General features: G+C 43.5%; 1 protein-coding gene across 1 annotated transcript in view; it reads left to right on the plus strand.

Moving 5' to 3' along the window:
• The first annotated feature begins 573 nt into the window (after positions 1–573).
• ARRDC4 (arrestin domain containing 4) overlaps positions 574–21,176 on the plus strand; it is a 35,959-nt gene continuing 15,356 nt past the window's right edge. Inside the window, exons 1-2 of the mRNA XM_069985040.1 lie at positions 574–946; positions 15,921–15,984. Coding sequence (XP_069841141.1) covers positions 715–946; positions 15,921–15,984 — 296 coding nt within the window. The 5' untranslated portion in view covers positions 574–714. The remainder of the gene's footprint in view (positions 947–15,920; positions 15,985–21,176) is intronic.

Raw genomic sequence — 21,176 nt, forward strand, 5'->3', positions numbered from 1 at the left:
GAAACATCCCGGCTATCAATTGGCTGTGAGTAGGGAGTGAGGCAGGGCTGGAAATAACAGGGAAGTGTTTAGACTGTCAGCTCTCGTACACCCTAAGGGACTCCATACCACAAGTGATTGACACAAGGATCCTAAGTGGACATTGAGACGAGAGCGTTGATCTCCAGAGTACACCCTGGAGGGATCTCCTGCCTTCTTACAAGTTGCAGCTCATCTCTGCACACCCGGAAGTCTTCCAGATTGCTCTTGTTTTCAGCATGCAGCTGCATCACATGATCAGATGACCATATAACCCTATGACAAGACACTATTCGGCTTTGTGCTTTCACTAGTGGTCACAAGTTTTCCCTTATAACCTAAATACGACCCATTGTGTGCACTTCTTGCTTCGATGACAGACAGAGGCGACTTCTTCCAAGCAGCCAGCCAAATCTTTTGGAAGCCCCAAGATCATCTTGTCATCTGTTCAGCAAGTATTGCGTTTTTGCAACTAAGACGTCGCTGCACCAAACTTAGCGCAGACCTGACGGAGGTCTTTTTGCCGCCTTAAACCTACCTTTTTGTATACTTTATTGTCAACTATTTTATTTATTTATTTTTACCAGATTTTGCCAAAAATCCTGTATCTGTTTACTTAAAGGGGTTGCATGACGTCACGGTAAACATGTGTCGTGTTGTAGCTTAAGTGAACCCCCCTAGATTTTCAGGGTAACAATGGTTGGGGGAGTTCTTATGAGCATTGTGCTTGACAACGAAAGAAAAAATGGCTACTCCGCAGGGGAAGTTGTGTCTGGGCAGGTGGTGCTGGAGCTACTGGAAGATATTCAAGTTTTGGGGCTTCACCTCCATGGACGTGGCGGAGCCTTCGCCTCACTTACGGTGAAGAGAGAAGGAGAATGGATTGAATATCTTAATGAGGAGATGACCATACTGGCAGCATCCGCAGGTGAGAACCCCTATTGTAGTAGCTAAGATTGGATAGGATGTATTATAATGGGTTGGCTCAAAAACTATTTTTAATCTAGTTGGGCTTGGTAACATTATCTGAACTCTCGGCATTTGATTTGATGTATACCGCCCTAGGGAGTCCCCGAAAACATGGATACAGCCATAGGTTTAAGATTTTGCTGATGCGCTCAACACTATCCATGATTCGAAAAAAATAATGTGTCTTCCAGAAACAGCGCCACTCTTGAGGTGAATGTGGTATTGCACCCCAGTTCCAACTAAGTGAATAGAGCCAAGTAGTAATCCTACAAACAACCTGAGGACAGGTGTGGCGCTGTGTTAAGAAGAAAGCAGTATATATTATTTTTTTTTACTAATCCTGGATAACTTTTGCAATTGTAAGTTAATTTATCTGATTTGTACACTACATCAGAATATGCTGGCACTATAGAGATAAAGCCTAATAATATAATAAAGAGATGTTTTCTTATTTTAGTGTATATTAGTATAGGTGTTCTTATATCTGCCGTTTTATCCCTGCAAGTCATGTGACTTCAGGATTTCTATTGAAAAATTGTGTGTGTGTGTGCGCGGGGGAGGGGGGGCATAAAACCCCAATATACATAAAGGCATGGCATTTTTCCCCTCTATATAAGATTATATATACATATATATATGCCTAACGTGCATTAAAATCATGATATAGTAAGCTCCATACTAAAAACCTTTGAGGGATCCCAGCTCAGAAACTCACTGGAAAGCATTTCCCAGGACCCTGACAAACCTCATTATAGTCGATGGAATACGTCATCCATTCAGAAATGAATCAAGGTTGTCATGACTACATTATAAACAGAAGCTAAGATTCTAGTGTGAACAGAGCCTAAATAATAGAATTATCTTTGCCGTCAGTACAATTACAGAGCGCTTTCCCAGACTATAAGGGCAGTTACCAGATGGGGAAGTAGCTGCTCATCCAAGCAGTCATGTGTGGGACATGTGGAGACAAATGGCAGGTCCTTACTCCAGCAAGGTTGTGATCAAATTTGCCTAATTGTGCTTGTGTTGCACTGATTTGTGACTTCACATCTCAATTGTGTGTTCCTGTAAAAATCCTTGTGATGTGACATGTCAGAGTATCTTTTTGCATCCTACCTATACGCTATATAATAGGTAGTCCTCTTGCCTTAGGGTATGTTCACACTGTGGAATACGCGCAAAGACTTTAAAGCGGATGTACCACCAGGTACATCCTCTTTAAGCTGAACCCACAGATCGAACGGCCGATGCTCAAGCACTGGAGGTAGGTTGGCCCGCCCCCAGTGGGAGGGAATTCCCTCCCCTGTATGACGCAGCTCCCTTAGAATGAATGGACCCCGGCATCGGCTTTCCCGTGACTGCACCGTTCGATCCGTGGGTTCAGCTTAAAGAGGATGTACCTGGCGGCCTCCGATTGAAGTTCCGCCCATGCCATAGACTCTGTAATATTCGCCAGGGAATTCCGTTGTCCACTCAAAAAAATAACATATCGAATATCAATGAGGCTATGGGACAGGCGGAACTTTAAGCAGAGGCTTGAAATCTCCACAGTGTGAACATAACCTTACTTTGCAAACTTGGATGATCATTATTCCATCCTCTATGCCTAGAGGATGGTATTGTGTACTATAAGAGCAGTGAGACTATAAAACTCTCAGCCAGAAAAAGTTGTCCTAGTGAACTCAGTACAAGAGTACAAAAGGAGCCTGGATATTAAAAAAAAAAAAAAAAAAAAGTAAAATTGGTTTCTACCTCATGGATGTTTTTTGCCTTCTTCCTTTGTGCTACTGTACTTACACGCTGCGCCCTGCCCCCACGCTAGCATCTGCGCTGTGCCTGGGAACAGATGCTAGCGTGGGGGTGCCAGGACTTATATCCTCACCAGCAGCGTGGCAGTGTGGTCTGGCGGCAGCGGTTACGTGGCTGTTGGGCTAGTTATAATTACCAATAGGGAGGTGTTTTTCTTGTTTTGATTCCCCCCCCCCTTCGGTAACACGTAAAAATTTTGAGAAGCCACTTTCACATATTAGGGTAGCTTCACACATACCGTATCGCAGTGGATTTGATGGTGCAGATCCACAGCCCATCATCAGCACATCATCAAATCTGCTCCGGATCCTGTATATGTGAGCGCACCCTTAATATGTTTTGATGGTAGGCAGCTTTATATACTACATTTGAAGTGACATGCATTTTGGCATCTGTACAGTAGTGGACTATTTGTAGCTCTCTGATTCTGCACTAAGTCTGTCACGATCGGCAGGTGAAGACAACACACTCGACAGTGGGCCCTAAATCTGACCCCACCCACTGTCACCTGCCTACTTGCCTCAGTCGACCCTAGGCGGTCGCGGACAACCACGAAGACAATCCCTATACTGTATACGTGCAGAACATAAAACGCAGACAGACAGACAAACAAAATGCGGAAAGTCAACTAGCCGAGTCAGGAACCAAACGAGCAACGCAGTACAAAATCAGAACCGAGCGGAGAGTCAGGGGACAGGCAAAAGGTCAGAATCCAGGCAAGACAAAATGGAGAAGGATAGGACAGAATACAAGGGACTGGGGAGCTGGGATCAGAAACAACTAATAGCCAGCGATTAGAGGCTGACACTGCAAACACTTTATACTGGATCAGGAGCCCGGACCAAAGACTGATTGGTCCGGCCTCCTGAATCCAGACACATAGCAGCTGGTGCGCTGCAGGCTGAGTGGCAGAGCGATCCGTCACTCAGCCTGAGCTCAACAGCACTCAGCTGCTTGGCCGGGCGACGTACACTAACGCGAGACCCGCGGCCTCCCTGGTTACTAGGGACGCCGTCGGGTCTCCGTGACGTCACCCGGCTCGGCCGAGGAGGACGGCGCTGCGCTCCAGCCGGACCAGACGACGCTGGAGCGCGGTCAGGTAAGTTACTGACATTACCCCCCCCTTCAGGAGGGGCCTCCGGACCTCTACCTAAGGGACCAGGCTTAGATGGATTTTGCAGATGAAACTGTCTAACTAGACGTGAAGCATGCAAATCTCTACTAGCTACCCAGGTGCGCTCCTCTGGTCCAAATCCTTTCCAATGAACTAAATATTGTAAAGAACTCTGAACCCAACGAGAATCCAGAATTCTCTCCACCTCATATTCCAGTTCACCTTGAATGATTAACGGAGCGGGAGGAGCAGACGGAATCACTGGATTAAAAAATTTTTTCAATAGAGATTTATGAAAAACATTGTGAATTCTAAGACTCCTAGGCAACAGCAGCTTAAATGAAACTGGATTTATGATTTCTACTATAGGATAAGGACCAATGTATTTTGGAGACAATTTACCAGATGGTGTCTTTAATTTCAAATTTCTAGTGGAGAGCCACACCTTGTCACCCACCCTGTACTCAGGGCCAGATATGCGTCTTTTATTAGATTGTTTTTTACAATTCTCTTGAGCTTTAACCAGGTTCTGCAGAGCCTGGGCCCAAACTGTGCACAGTTTTCTGTAAATTTTTTCGGCGGATGGATTAGTGGATTCGGACGCATGTACAGAAGAACAACGAGGATTAAACCCAAAATTACAAAAGAACGGCGACATTTTGAGAGACTGACTTTCACGATTGTTCAGGGCAAATTCAGCCAATGGTAAGTATTCTCTCCATTTCTCCTGTGAGCCTGCAACAAAACACCTTAAGAATTGCTCCAGTGACTGATTTACCCTCTCCGTTTGTCCATTGGATTGTGGATGAAAGGCTGAAGAAAATGACAAAGATATACCTAGACGACCACAAAACTCTTTCCAGAATCTAGATACAAACTGTACCCCCCGGTCCGACACAATATTCTCCGGTACCCCATGCAACCGTAAGACATGACTAATAAAAAGAGAGGCCAAAGTACGAGCATTGGGCAGTTTGCTGAGAGGAATTAAATGACACATCTTCGAGAACCTGTCAACAACCACCCAAATCACCGTTTTACCCTTAGAGGGTGGTAAATCAGTTATAAAATCCATGGAGATGTGGGTCCAAGGTCTAGCAGGCAGGGGCAGGGGTTGAAGAAGTCCCTCCGGTAACCTGCGAGGAACCTTGGACCTGGCGCAAATCTCACAAGCTTCTACAAACAGTTTAGTATCCGTAGCCCAGGATGGCCACCAGTAATGACGAGACAGTAGGTACTTGGTACCAGCAATACCTGGATGACCTGCCAGTACTGAACAATGTGTTTCTTCCAACACTTTCAACCGAAGATTAGGGGGAACAAATAGTTTATTTTCCGGGGTGTTTCTAGGTGCCATGGACTGAGACTGAACCACCTGAGCAGCCAGATCGGGCTGCAGAATTGCCACCACCACCCCAGGAGATAAGATGGTTTCGGATTCTCTTACAGGGACCTCTTTAACACTGAAACTACGAGATAACGCATCTGCCTTTACATTCTTGGACCCTGGTCTGAAGGTGATTTCAAAATCAAACCGTGCAAAAAACAATGCCCATCTGGCTTGCCGTGGAGTAAGGCGCTTGGCTTTATCTAAATAAACGAGGTTTTTATGATCGGTAAGAACTTTAATTTTGTGTTTAGCCCCTTCTAAAAAATGTCTCCACTCATCAAATGCCCACTTAATGGCAAGGAGCTCTCTATTGCCAATATCATAGTTGCATTCGGTCTTGGAGAACTTTCTAGAGAAGTAGGCAACGGGTCGGAGGTTAGTGAGTGTTACGGGACCTTGAGAGAGGACAGCCCCTACACCCACCTCTGATGCGTCTACCTCGACAATAAAAGGTAATTCAAAGTTAGGTTGAATCAACACTGGAGCGACAGAAAAACATGTTTTGAGTTTGTCGAAGGCCAGAATGGCTTCAGGAGTCCAGTTATCCATATCGGAACCCCTTCTGGTGAGATCAGTTAAGGGTTTAGCAATTACTGAGAAGCCTTTAATAAATTTTCTGTAGTAGTTGGCGAAACCCAGAAATCTTTGAAGAGCTTTAAGATTCCTGGGGCGTTCCCACTTTTCAATGGCTGCCACCTTAAGGGGATCCATACCAAAAGAACTAGGGGTGATTTTATATCCCAGGAAAGAGACCTCCTGAACACCAAACTGGCACTTCGACAACTTCGCAAATAACTGATTGTGTCTTAACAGTTCCATAACTCTGCGAACATGATTGACATGTGAAGACCAATCTGGAGAAAAAACCAAGATATCGTCCAAGTACACCACCACAAAACGACCCAGGTACTCACGAAACACATCATTGACGAAGCGTTGGAAAACTGCAGGCGCATTACACAACCCGAAGGGCATGACTAGGTATTCAAAGTGTCCCTCGGGGGTATTGAATGCAGTTTTCCACTCGTCACCCTCCCTTATTCGAATCAAATTATAGGCCCCCCGGAGGTCGATTTTAGAAAACCACCGGGCCCCCCCAATCTGATCAAACAAATCTGGAATCAAAGGGAGCGGGTGTTGATTCTTAATGGTGATTTTATTTAGCTCCCGATAATCAATGCAGGGACGTAATCCACCATCTTTTTTACCTACGAAGAAAAATCCGGCCCCAAGGGGAGAACAGGAGGGACGGATGTGACCCTTATGTAAACTTTCCTTAATATAATCCCGCATAGCTTCCCTTTCTGGTCTAGACAAATTAAAGATACGCCCTTTCGGGTATTTAGATTCAGGAACCAAATCGATAGCACAATCGTATGGACGATGAGGGGGTAGTTCATCCACCGATTTTTCATCAAAAACATCACCAAAATCAGACAGAAACTCGGGGATCTCCCCTTCTAATGAAGAACATCCTGTTAGATTTAAAGAAATACAGTGAGCAGCACACCCGGGCCCCCATTGGACGAGCTCTCTGCTTGCCCAATCAAAAACAGGGTTATGCTGGGTCAACCAGGGCAAACCTAAAATAACATTGGAAGACAAATTGTCCATAACCAAAAAATCAAGACACTCCGAATGGATCGACCCCACTTTTACTTCTAGAGGAGGAGTGATATATTTCACTCTACCTTGAGCCAGTGGTGTAAAGTCCGCCCCAGTAATACTCAGCGGGCATTTAAGCTGAAGTGGACATACCTCCAAACTGGACCAAAACCCGGAATTAATAAAATTAGCGGATGCCCCTGAATCCACATGGGCCATTCCCGAAATACACTTCTCACCCAAACATAGTGAGATGGGGACCATTAATTTATTCTTATCGAGTGGTACCTGTGCGCCTGAGTGACCCCCTCGATAGTCACTCAGGCGCTGGAGTTTTCCGGCGATGATCCAGGCTTGGAAGTACATTCCCGAACACGATGTCCAGCTTTGCCACAGTACAGACACAGATTATGTTGCATACGATGGGCCCGTCTAGTTTTCGCATCGGTAGCCCCGATCTGCATGGGTTCCTCCGGAGGTGGTAACGGGGAAGGAGGAGGTTTAGAAGGAGACAGAAAAGAGGTAGGGGTTTTACAGAGTTCAACGATTCCTTTCTCCCTACGTCTGTCCCGCGTACGACGGTCCACCCTGATGGCTAACGTCATGGTCTCTTCTAACGTTTCAGGGGGAGGATAAGCTACCAACCAGTCCTTTAGCTGCTCAGATAGGCCCACCCGAAACTGATAGCGCAGAGCAGAGTCGTTCCAACCGGATGGGATACACCACTGGCGGAACTCTGCGCAATAGTCCTCAACTGGCCTTTTACCTTGTTTTAAGGATGTCAACTGTCGCTCGGCTACAGCAGTCCTGTCAGGGTCGTCATACAATAACCCCAAAGCTGAAAAGAAATAATCAACCGAGGTTAACTCTATGGCGTTGGGAGGAAGAGAAAATGCCCACTCCTGTGGTGGCCCCTGCAACAGTGACATGATAATCCCCACTCTTTGAGACTCGTCCCCTGAGGAGCGGGGACGTAGTCGAAAGAACAGTCTGCACCCCTCTCTGAAGGTCCGGAAATTCCTTCGATCACCCTTAAATTTTTCTGGGAGTTGTACCGGTGGTTCAGGGGGGGAAGGGGTGGTCATAGTAACTTGTCGGGGAGCAGCCTCCTGCTCCTGAACCCGCTCAGCAAGGCTCTGTACCATAGAATTTAGGTTCTGCATTTGCTCCAACAATGCTTTCATAGGATCCATAATAGAAATCCTGGTGCACGTCACGAAACTGTACAGGCTGGCTATTCTGTCACGATCGGCAGGTGAAGACAACACACTCGACAGTGGGCCCTAAATCTGACCCCACCCACTGTCACCTGCCTACTTGCCTCAGTCGACCCTAGGCGGTCGCGGACAACCACGAAGACAATCCCTATACTGTATACGTGCAGAACATAAAACGCAGACAGACAGACAAACAAAATGCGGAAAGTCAACTAGCCGAGTCAGGAACCAAACGAGCAACGCAGTACAAAATCAGAACCGAGCGGAGAGTCAGGGGACAGGCAAAAGGTCAGAATCCAGGCAAGACAAAATGGAGAAGGATAGGACAGAATACAAGGGACTGGGGAGCTGGGATCAGAAACAACTAATAGCCAGCGATTAGAGGCTGACACTGCAAACACTTTATACTGGATCAGGAGCCCGGACCAAAGACTGATTGGTCCGGCCTCCTGAATCCAGACACATAGCAGCTGGTGCGCTGCAGGCTGAGTGGCAGAGCGATCCGTCACTCAGCCTGAGCTCAACAGCACTCAGCTGCTTGGCCGGGCGACGTACACTAACGCGAGACCCGCGGCCTCCCTGGTTACTAGGGACGCCGTCGGGTCTCCGTGACGTCACCCGGCTCGGCCGAGGAGGACGGCGCTGCGCTCCAGCCGGACCAGACGACGCTGGAGCGCGGTCAGGTAAGTTACTGACAAAGTCTTTGAACCAGTGACTAAATGTACCCTAGGCCCCAGGCTGTCCACCCCCCTCCCCCATGCATAGGCACACTAATGTAGGACCCTAGAACGATGAGCTTGCTCTCATCAGTACGCCCTCTGTGCATTCTCTATATAGTAATGGCCCCCTGGGTGGTCCACCTTTAATAATGGCCCCCTGTATGGTCCACCTAAAATAGATGGCCCCTAGTCTGTAATACACACTGCTTATGCTGGAAGAAAGAGCAGGAGAGATCTGCAGCGATGAGGGAGTATGTGGGAGGAAAGTTTTGTTTTTAGTGAGCTCACCTAGGAAAGCCCTGCAGCTGCACACTACTCAAAGGCCCACCGGACGATTTTTCGGTGGGTCCCTAAAGGTCCTATTCCACCAACAGATCTGACGACAGATTATCTGCCAAAGATTTGAAGCCAAACCCAGAAAATGACTATAAACAGAGAACAGGTCATAAAGGAAAGACTGGATTTCTCCTTTTCAAATCCACTCCTGGGTTTGGTTTCAAATCTTTGGCAGATAATCTGTCATCAGATCTGTTGGTGGAATAGGGCCTTAAGTAATGTGCAGCTGCAGTAAGATCAGATATGGGCAGTTGGGACACTTGTAGGCCCCCCAGGAGTAGGCTGGATGAAATAGATGGAAAAACAGATGCGTTTGTGTGTATTCATTTTGATTCCTTTTCCATTTACTTCTATTATAAAAAAGATCAAAACTTTTTGTTTGTAATGTACACAAAAATGTGGTCACCCATGTTTTTGTGTACATTAAAAAACCCAGCCTTATCTATAAAAAAAAATAATATATATATATATATATATATATATATATATATATATATATATATATATATAGCCTCAGAAAATGTATATCTTAAATAATTTATGCAGTGCTAAGAATGCACAATACAAGAAAAAAGTTTGACTGCTCAAATGCAGAAAATCAAAGCCAGAAACAATAAGCTGGCCATTGAAAGTTCCTCATCCCGAGCTTCCTGCCACCTTACCCACTGGCAGCACGGATCACAAACAAGCTCTCTTTTCAATCTTTGATTCACCCGTAGTGGCTGTGCTGTTTTCATAGTAGTCATAGTTGTAACTGTCAGTGGGAACGGAGCTTTGAATTATCAGTGCTGTCCACCCACCCAGACTGACAGATCTTTCTATTTGCATATAAGAGATGTCAATCAGGGTTCTGTCCAACCCCAATGACTCAGAGCACCATTCCCAGCTAAGGTGGCAACTATGATTATTCTGAAACGGCACAGCCATTCGGGGTGAATTATAGATCTTTGGGATAAGTTAGCATATCGGTGTTTTATAGGCATATATAGAACAATAGAAGTGGGCACTCACCACTGTATCACCGTGGAATGCTTTATTGATCCGGGTGGACACACAGCAGGGAAGGGGGAAGATGGAAGTGCGGGTGCAATCAGACGTTATCAGTGTTTTATGCTGCCTGTTTTTTAGTCAGCTTGGAACCAGTAACAGGTTCCCTTTAATGCTTTGACAGCCAGGTTTTAAAAGACCTTGAAGAAGCACTCTGGGATATTTATTGGACATGCAGGGCACTGTTGCTCATCTCTGTCCAGACAGCCCTATAGACTTATAATGGAGATGCCTACATGGAGATTGCTGCAAGAGTGGGAGTGACATGTACTACTACGCACTTCTCTTGGCTCCTTTTTCTGATTCAGCAATAAGACCCTCGCCAATCAGAACTTTTGACATGTTGTTCTCACTCCTTCATTTATGACTCAAAGAAGAAAGCTGGCTCGCACATGGTGCAGTGGTCCTGTAATAACTACACGCTCTTTACCACTAACCACAGAGATGCCGCAACAGCTTGTCTTCAATATAGATCAAGCACAGCAAAGGGCATCAAACTCCATTGGGTTACCACAGCTCCGCTTCACTGTGTATGTGCAGACAAACTACTAACCATAAAACCCCATAGCAAGAGCTGAATGAGACCCAACTCCACCATCAACAGCAGATGAATTTAGAATACAGAAAGATTATGTTTTTGTTGGTCACTATGTAACAACAGGGGGGGCGGGGGGGGGGGGGGGGATTTTTGTCACGGCCCCTTATGTATTTTATAATCCTTTGCCACACTGCAGAAACTGCTCAGTAATCATATGAGGAACATGACAAATTTCAAGGCGGTGACGTGGCCTCTAAATTCCCCAGATTCAGATCCCTTATGAAGTTCATGCCTAATGACTCGGCACAGTTTTGGCAGCAAGAAGGGGACTTGCACAATATTAGGCAGTTGTTATTACTGTTACAGCCGGCCACTGTATAACAGCATTTGGGAGTAGCCTCGTGCATGAACACTTGTGTATATACAATCTCAAGAACTTAAGTCGGACACCAATCTTGCACAAACATTTCTTATCACAGATTTTCTTTCTTTGTATTCACAATCACAACATTGTATTTCTAGTATTTAGAGGTCAATGACCTGGCAAAGGATCAACAAAACTGATATTGGATAAATAATGAAGAACAGAAAATATTCTATTAACATGTATTTGTTTACTCTACGTACATGGAACCCATGGAATGGAACCTTTCTTCTCTCCATCAAATTTCACTACATATTGTCAGACATAGGCTGGTGGTAACATACTGGCAATGATTTTCTTACTTTGGCTGCATTATTACTGAAATTTTAAAGGGCTTATCCAGAACTAGGAAAAGCACAGCTACTTTCTTGCAAAAATAGCACTGCCCCCCCCCCACACACACACACACATGCACACACCTTAGCTGCAGAACTATGCACAAACTGAGAACAAGAGGAGCTGTTTCTTGAAGAAAGCTGCCATGTCTTACTAAGCCTGAAAAACATCCTTTGAATGTATGTCCTGCAGAAAGTGATGTATTCTTTCTAGTCTGACAAAGTTCCTCTTAGCTTCCCTCCTTAAAGGGGTTATCCAGCGTTACAAAAACATGGCCACTTCTGTGAATTCCCTGGACCCTGCAGAGAAAAAGTATTGTAGATGGTGACCTGGATAATGGTGGTCATTGCCTAAATGGAAAATTTCAAAAAAAGACTACCTGTCATTAGAAAAAAAAAAAAATTGACAGAGAACTGTGAAAATTTCTGATTGGTCAGGTTTGGAGCATTCAGATCACAACCGAGGATCGCAGATGGCAGCGTGTTATCTCCCGACTTTCAAATGACAAATATACCTTATGTTAGAAAAGGATCGGCCTATTGTCCTTCTCATCGTTTGTGTTGGAAAAGACAAGACAACCTCCATTTGGCTCCATAAAATTGATCAAACTTTACACAAGCAGCTGTGAGTCATACAAAGTGCAAATGAAACTTCTTTTAAAGGGGTCATTTCTGTTGAACAGACAGAAATCTCAGCTTCCTGGACTGGTTTACAAGTGTAACTATGTAGAGAGACAATTTTTCATGTCCTGTATGACATAGTGACAAGTGAGTTCCAGACTCCTAGCATAGTGAGCTGCCTAGTGGCACAGCATGTGCTATTGCTAAGAATAGCCCCAGTATTAGCAGGGAGCCAGGGTTCCATTACTTATTGAATGTACAGCGATAATGTCACACCTATATGTCCTACTGCTGTACAACACCATATGATTGGAACAATAAATTTAGAATTTTCCCAATAAAATATAAAATAAGTGACCTCATCTGTGCACATACTATTCAATAGACTGAGTTCTAGTTAGGGAACAAGTGAACCAGCTGTCTGTGAGCTCATTGAGGGAAAACCAAGAAGAGGCGATAGGCCAGAGAAATTGTGAAAGTAAACTATAAGATCCTGATCCTGGGCTCACAATGTTTTTCTAATACTGACTACTGCTGGGAATATCCAAAAGTAATAGGCTCGTAGGACTCCATTCCCAACAATAATGATACTTTATTTGCATCAATTAAAGGAGTGTTATTGTTGGGAACGAAGTGCTACAAGCCTATTACTTTTGGATGTTTGATCTATGCCCAGCAAGCTCCTGGGTCTCACCGTCACCCTCCCAGATCCTATATGGGACATATTGAAGGACAGGTACGAACCGACACTGATATTGAGTTACTTTAACATAGTGCTTCTCAATTCCAGTCCTCAGGCCTCACCAACAGATAATGTTTTGAGGATTTCCTTAGTATTTCACAGGTGATATACTTAGTCAGTGCATCAGGTGTTATCACATGTGTTCTTTGTATGGGATATCCTCAAAACATGACCTGTTGGTGAGGACTGGAATTAAGAAGCACTGCTTTAACATGCACAGCTGGGAATGTTTGAGTTGTCCATAGCTTTGTATATTTTTCAAAAGGAACGTAGGGTACCAAATGCCACTGCAGCCTCTCAAAAGACAAATAGTAGGGATTCTGGGATGTAACATAAAGAAAAAAAGAGGGTCACAAGAAAATGTGTGAAACGTTCTGGCAGTCACTGACAAAGACTATACAAAGCAGTTTTGGTTTGTTTTTTTACTATGCACCCTAAGGCTTCGTTCCAACTGAGCAAAACTAGCGGAATTCCCTCTCATAATGGGAGTCTATGGGAGGCGCGCGCTCCTGCTCTGTCCGTGCTGAAGAATGAACATGTTCATTCCGCCACGGAATTCCGCTAGTTTTGCACAGTGGGAACGAAGCCTAAAGTGGGTTATCTAGGCTTACAAAAACATGTCTGCTTTCTTCTATAAATAGAACTACTTTTGTTGGGTGTTGTTTTGCAGTTTTATTTAGGTTAATAGAGCTGAATTGTAATACCACACACAACCTTAAACAGGTGTGATGCTATTTTTCTAATTGTGGATATCCCCTTAAACAATTTTTTTTATAGCACTGGTTGAAGATTTTTTTTCTTCTTTTTTCTTGGAAGTTTTTAAACAAATTTTTCTTCCTTTATTTATTTATTTATTTTTCATTATTGTGTTATTTATGTTGATGATCACCAGATGTAAAATACCTCCCGCTGATGGGAGTTCATGTGCATCTAAATATAGGAAGGGATCATAGTAACATTACATTTTTGAACACCACTTTATAGTTTAAGTTAAAGTAGAAGAATTTTGTTATTATGTTGCTTTGTTACGCTACGTTTACACGGAGCGATAATTCGCCCGATCGTACGATTAACGCTTTCGAAGTAACGATTTTTTTAAATAACTATCAGCGTTTAGATGGAAGGATATATCGTAGAGAAAATTTGTTTTTGCAACCGTTTACGGAACGACTGTTTACATGGGAGGGAGGTGGTCTCTGTTGTAGGGGTGTCACATATTGAGAGTGCATATCCTTTGTTAGATGAATAGAGAATATTATATGATATGCATTTTATTCATAATTGGAAGGGTTAATGAAGCTCATTGGTGTGATTGTCATGTCATGAAGAGACATGTGATAACTAGTGAATTCTATTCCCTGACTACCAAAATACAGTGGTGCCTTGGATTACGAGCATAATTCATTCCAGGACCGTGCTTGTAATCCAAATCCACTCTTAAACCAAAACAGATTTTCTCATCAGGAATCATTAAAATGCAGACAATTGGTTCCGCACACCAAAAATACTTTTTTAAATTGTAAATAACATGTAAAACAAACATTTAGAAAGCTGAATATGTCATATTATAAGATACTGTACAGTATAGCAATCAGCATGTGAAGAATAGTAATTGCATAAACCTGAAAAAACAGCAGCAGCTTGTAGATACAGAATGGAGGTGCAGATCCCCATAATGCAGTAGCGTAGTACAACAGGCTAGTCTAGAGACGCAAGGCTGCTGTCAGAGGTCTGTGTGGACACATGACAGCAATGGGGAAGGGGATGTGTGTTCAGCAAGGACCAATCAGGAAGTGAGAATCACAGAGATGTGCAGAAGGACAGTGACAGAAACTTCTATATAGCAGTGTGAACGGCTGAGTGTGAGTGCAGGCACATTATAGCTGCAGTGTGTATAGCTGAGTGTGAGCGCAGGCACATGATAGCAGGAATGGAGAGGATGGGAAACACAAGGGCTGACAGAGACTGCAGGGAGCATGAAGGAATGAGCAGGGCAGAGGAAGGTACATAAAGGCAGCACTCTCTGTCCAGGGAGAGAGGGGTTACAGCTATGAAGCTATGACCATTGCAGTCCTGTCCCCTGATGCAAGCCCCAGCCTGAAGTAGATCTGCTATGATTTGGAAGGTGACGGAGACTTCCTGGGAAAGAGTACTGGGCTGTAGACCAAACTTTGTAGACCATGCCCCTCCCTGACTTTCCCTCCCATCCAGCGCAGGAAGCTCTTAAACCAAAGCAATGCTCTTAAACCAAGTTACAATTTTGAAAAACTGTGAGCTCTTATACCAAAACGCTCTTAAACCAAGTTACTCTTAAACAAAGGTACCACTGTACTTATTAGCAGGATCAAGGGAATTTACAATAGGCCTTCCTCTTAGTAAATGGACGCTGGACAAAATCATTAGATATGTTCCTTATAAATTGTCCAGTGACCGTGGTTGCCTACCCATTGTAGATGCCTATTTTGTTAGATATAGGATTATGTCCCCCAACAACTGAAAGAAACAGATCTAACGCTGCATTCCCACGTGGAATGCCTGTAACGGACTCTCCCCTGCCCGGGCAGCATCTGTAATTAGATTCTGGGAACGGGGGAACTGTACTGATATGCGCCGCGCTGTAATGACAGCGCCATGCGACTGTTTCATTACAGCGCGGCGCATATCTGTACAGTTCTCCCGCTCCCAGCATCTAATCACAGATGCTGCCTGGGTGGGGGAGAGTCTGTTTCCGGCATTCCACGTCCGTGTTCTATGAGGAACACGGAACATGGGAATGCAGCCTAAGTGTCAGCATCCATGCGCCTTAAAGGAGAAGTCCGACAAAAGATATACAAATTATCAATATACATTTATTACGGAAATGTTTAGTGCTTTTTTTCCTTGCGCTGTGCTGGCTGCGGCTTTGTAAAAGGATGATGGCAGAGGGATGCTTAGTGTCCCTCCGGCGACCCTTGTCCTGGCGCTCCTTTCCAGCAGCCACAGCCGGCACATGAAAGAAATGTTTCTTAACCTCCGTTTTTTGTTTTTTTTTTCTAGGAGAACCCCACTTGTTTACAGCTGGGAGTCACAGGCTTCCCTTTCATTTCCAGCTACCTGATGAGTGAGTGTATTTCTATGTTGTACTTGTTTCCTTATTTCAGTTGAGCGAACTTTGAGCATGCTCAAATGCCGCAAACTCTGGTTCCGACGAACTAGGGCATGCTCAAATGTTGCACGCTCTAGTTCGGATGAACGAGAACATGCTCGAACTTTGCTCACTTCTATTGCTTATCTATGTGGTAGAAAAACACTAGTGGGAGATTTATCAAAATGGTGTAAAGTAGAATTGTCTTAGTTGCCCCTAGCAACCAATCAGATTCCACCTTTCATTCCTCACAGATTATTTAAAAAATGAAAGGTGGAATCTGATTGGTTGCAAGGGGCGACTAAGAAAATTCTACTTTACCCCGGTTTGATATATCTCCCCCTATGTCTTTCCATAATAGTCATGGGACCACCTGGTTTCTCCTGTAAGCAGGGGCGACAGATGTCTGCAGAACAGACATGTCAATTTTTTTACCTTCTACTTGCCAGTAATGTGAACTATTATGCCCAACTGCCCAATTAAATGTACGGTACCTCTTTTTAAAGCATTTGACATAAACCAAAATGAAGTGTTCTTAACCCCTAGACTACCCTGGACGTACAGTTACATCATGGATGTCTGTCACCAGATGACCCATGATGTAACTGTACGTCCTGGGTCTTTAAGAAGCTATGAAGAGCGTTCCACAGCAGAGCGTGCTTCTTAGCAGGTGGGGGCCGGTTGCAATCAGCAGCAGGGCCTTCAATGTCAATGACAGACTGCAGTGATCGCGCTGCAACCTGTCATTAACCCCTTAAACACTGTGATCGCAGCATTTAAGTGTAAGTGACAGGAGCAGCTTCTTTCACTTACTGACCGGGACCCCTGACATGTGACTGCGGGGGTCCCGATCATTTTAACGGACTGCCAGAGGTTTCTTACCTTCCTCCGTGAGGTCCAATCGGCAATCTGCTTATTGAGTCTGCCACAGGCAGGCTCAATCAGCAAAGCGCCTATTATACCTATTACACTGATCAATGATATGTCTATGGCATAGCAGTGATTAGTGAATGCAATCTAAGTATTGCATGTAAAAGTCCCCCAGGGGGACTTAAAATGTGTAAAAAAAAGAAAAAAAAGTGTGTTTTTATAAATACCCCAGAGCCCCTCCCCCCCCCCAATAAAGATTAAAATCACCTCCCCCCCTTTCCCATTATATAAATAAAACATATAAAAATACATAAACATATAATATACTGTAGCGTGCATAATTATCCGCTCTATTAAAATATAACAGGCGTCATTGTGAACTGAGAACGGTGTAAACAAAAAGGGGGGGGGGAAGCGCCAGGATTGCCGTTTTTTTGTTACATTATATATAAAACAAAATTACTAAAAAGTGATGTAAAAAAATACGATCTACACAGATATGGTATTAAAAAAACTAGAGATTATGGTGCAAAAAATGACGCCCTATAGGTGAAAAAATAAAACCGTTATAAGCGTCACAATAGGGCCATTTTATTAATAATAATTGCAACAAAAAAAAAGGATTTCATAAAATATATAACACGAGAATCTGTGTTCGAACTAACCTATAGAATAATGATATAATGTTGCTTTTACCATATAGTGCATTACGTACATACAGGAACCCCCAAAAGTTACCATATAGCATTCTTTTTTATGATTTATATTTTCATAAATAGTATTTTTGGGGTTTCATCATACATGTTATGGTAGAATGAAAGACGCCACCCCTTACATGGTCCTGTAGATAGAAAACTGAAAGTGCTAGAGCTCTTAGAAACTGAGGAGGAAAAAACGAAAATGCAAAAGTGAAAATTGGCGCAGTCCACTGGGTCATTTCGGGTTAAATAAGCATTTGGTCCCTACATAAAGAAACCTGATGCCCTAAACGAATACAGACTATAACCTTAAAACATAAGCAGACCCCTTAAAAAAAATTTAAGTTCCTCACCTCATTAACAAATCTATAACCTCTAAATAAATGCAGACCCCAGACCAGGCTCTAAAGATACTCACCTGGTTCCTGCAGCTATGGATGGTTGTCTCTGAAGATGGTGCTTAGTAGTTAAGTGGACTGCAGGTAGGAGATGATTTTTTTTTTTACTCAGGATATGTTGCTTTAGGTTTTTTTTCTTCTTGGAAGCTCCGGAATATTGTGCTAGAGTTGGCAAAAATGTTTAAACTATTGTTCACCTTTCCTGTGCTTGGATCTCTGCAATAGGATTTTTCTGAAATGTTTTTTTGTATATACCTAAAATAAACATATATATATATATATATATATATATATATATTATATATTACATGTATATGTTGTATTTAAAGTACAGTCAGTTACCAGTAAATACAGTTGTAGTAAATCTGCTGACAGAACCAGAAAGTGCTAGTCTGACATTGCAGTTGTCAGCAGGTTCTTGGCGGGGTAGGTACTTTCATCATTACCACTTCTTTTTTTTTATTTAAACTGGAATGTCAGCTGAGATGTGTCATAAAGAGGAAAAAAATACACACACACACACGAAAGACCAGAAACCTTAAAGTGATATTGTTATCCCGCTTATCCTGTGCAGTCCTCTGCACCATCCACAAACTTACGTCGCACACTCAATATATATTTGTATAAAACTTGTCTGTGTCTTCTTCCTGCTCTAAAACTGCTTCATTTTATCAGTTGACAGTGTCACCTAGGCGGGGCTTCATGGCAGTTGGGTCGCCTTTTCCAAAAGAAAGATGGCTCACCTGCCATGAAGCACCGCCTAGGTCACACTGTACAAGTTTTATACAGATATATATCTAAGCTTCTGGATGTTGAGAACTGCACATAGTGTTGAGAAGTGCACATAGTGTAGGGTGATAATATCACTTTATCAGGACTAGTAAAACAACCTCTCCCCGCTCCTGTCACCACTCCTGTCTCCCCTGCTCCCGTCACCTGCTCACATCTCCCCCCGCTACTGTCACCGCTCCCATCTCTCCCCGATCCTGTCAGCCCCGCATTCCACCCCCGGACAACACCAGCGCATCCCGACCCCCATCCCAGCGCATCCAAACACACTATTTTTCACGAAGCTGACAAAATCACGCTCCTTGAAAAACACTGGACATGTGAATGAGGCCTAAGAAATGAAACTATTATGGCAACTTGTGTGTTTAGAGAGATTTCAGAGAGCTTTAACCTTGGAGGAAATACTGTATTGAAACAGTGATGATGTACTGTAATCCAACAAAGCCTCCAGTTAGATGTAATGTGACACTACATGTAGCAGAAACATTCCCTTGTAGTGTAACAAATAGTATATTACATGCCAAACATGTTTTCTATGGAGAAATGTTCAAGGCTAAATTTTTATATAGCTGTAGCTAGGCATACTACATGTGAGGGGGAGAACATTTCATTTTGCTAATTAACCCCTTAATGACCAAGGGTGAACAATTACGCCCCCACAGGCTGTGCCTTAATGCAGGAGGGTGTAAATGTACGCCCTGCTGGGGGGCTGCGCTATGAAGCGAGCTCAAAAGCTGAGCTTGCTTCATAGTGGGTGAAGACCGGCTGCTATCAGCAGCTGGGCCCCTTACCCTCAGTGGCGGGCCACCGCGATCGCATGGTAGCCTGCAATAAACCCCTTAAATGCCGCAATCGGGCTGTGACCTCAGCATTTAAGTGTAAGTGACAGGAGCATCTCCTGTCACTTACCGATTGGGAACCCCACAGCGTGTCTGAGGAGGTCCCAATTGCCTGCCGGAGGTCTCTTACTTTCCTCCGTGCAGTCAGGTCTTCAATCTTGTGATAGAGCCTGCCTGTGGCCTGTAGCAAACTATCAGAAGATCACAGATAACACTGATCCCTGCTATGCTATTGCATAACAGTGATCAGTGTGAGAAATCTGATGTATCCATGTAATAGTCCCCTGGGGGGGACTAAAAAAGTAATAAAATAAATAAACGTTTTTAAAAATGCCCCAAAGCCCCTCCACCAATAAAAGTCTAAATCACCCCCCCTTCCCGTTTTATAAATAAAACATATAAAAATAATAAAATAAACCTATACCGTAGCGTGTGTAATTGTCCGATCTATTAAAATAAAATATTAATATTCCCGCACGGTGAACGGCGTGTACAAAAAGCAGTAAAAAAATGCTTTTATTTTTATTACAAAAAAAAAGAAAAAGTCATCAATACATCTGATCTAAACAAATATGGTACTAATAAAAACTAGAGATCATGGTGGAAAAAATGACACCCCACGCAGCCCCGTAGGTGATAAAATAAATGCACTATATGAGTTACAATAGGGCTATTGTAATCATACCTATTTGCAAAAAAAAGTTTTACTGTTAATAACAATAGGAAAACATTAGAAAAGCTGCGTAAACATGCATATCACTGTATTCAGACTGACCTATAGAATAAAGATAAAATGTCAGTTGTACCGTAAAGTGCATTACGGCATTACAAAATACACCTGTTCCTGAAAAAAACAAGCCTTCACACAGGCACTGTAGATGGAAAAATAAAAGAGTTAAAGCTTTTAGAAGGCGAGGAGGAAAAAACGAAAATGTAAATTGCATGGTCCTTAAAGGAGAAATGCAGCAATTTTTTTTTTATAAAGGTATTGTACTGCCCCCCAAAAGTTATACAAATCACCAATATACTTTTATTATGGGAAATGCTTATAGAGTGCTTTTTTCCCCACACTTACTACTGCATCAAGGCTTCTCTTCCTGGATAACATGGTTGATGTCACTTCCTGGATAACATGGTGATGTCACTTCCTGGATAAAATGGTGATGTCACGACCCGACTCCTAGAGCTATGTGGGCTGTGGCTGCTGGAGAGGATGATGGCAGGGGGACACTGAGGGACACAGGGCACTGGAGGAACACTGAGCATCACCCTGCCATCAGCCACAGCCTGCACAGCTCTGGGAGTCGGGTCGTGACATCACCATGTTATCCAGGAAGTGAAGCATTGATGCAGTAATAAGTGGAGGGGGAAAAAAGCACTTTTTTGTTTAAGCATTTCCCGTAATAAGTCTATATTGGTAATTTGTATAACTTTTGGGGGGCAATGCAATACTTTAATAAAGATTTCCACCGGACTTCTCCTTTAAGGCCATTTTGGGCTCTGTCCTTAAGGGGTTAAAGAACTTGTGTTTGTTTATGTGTGTGTGTGTGTAAGCTGTCAGTTGAAAAATGCCA

The sequence above is a fragment of the Dendropsophus ebraccatus genome, chromosome 1, assembly GCF_027789765.1.
Source record: "Dendropsophus ebraccatus isolate aDenEbr1 chromosome 1, aDenEbr1.pat, whole genome shotgun sequence".
NCBI classification, from domain to species: Eukaryota; Metazoa; Chordata; class Amphibia; order Anura; family Hylidae; genus Dendropsophus; species Dendropsophus ebraccatus.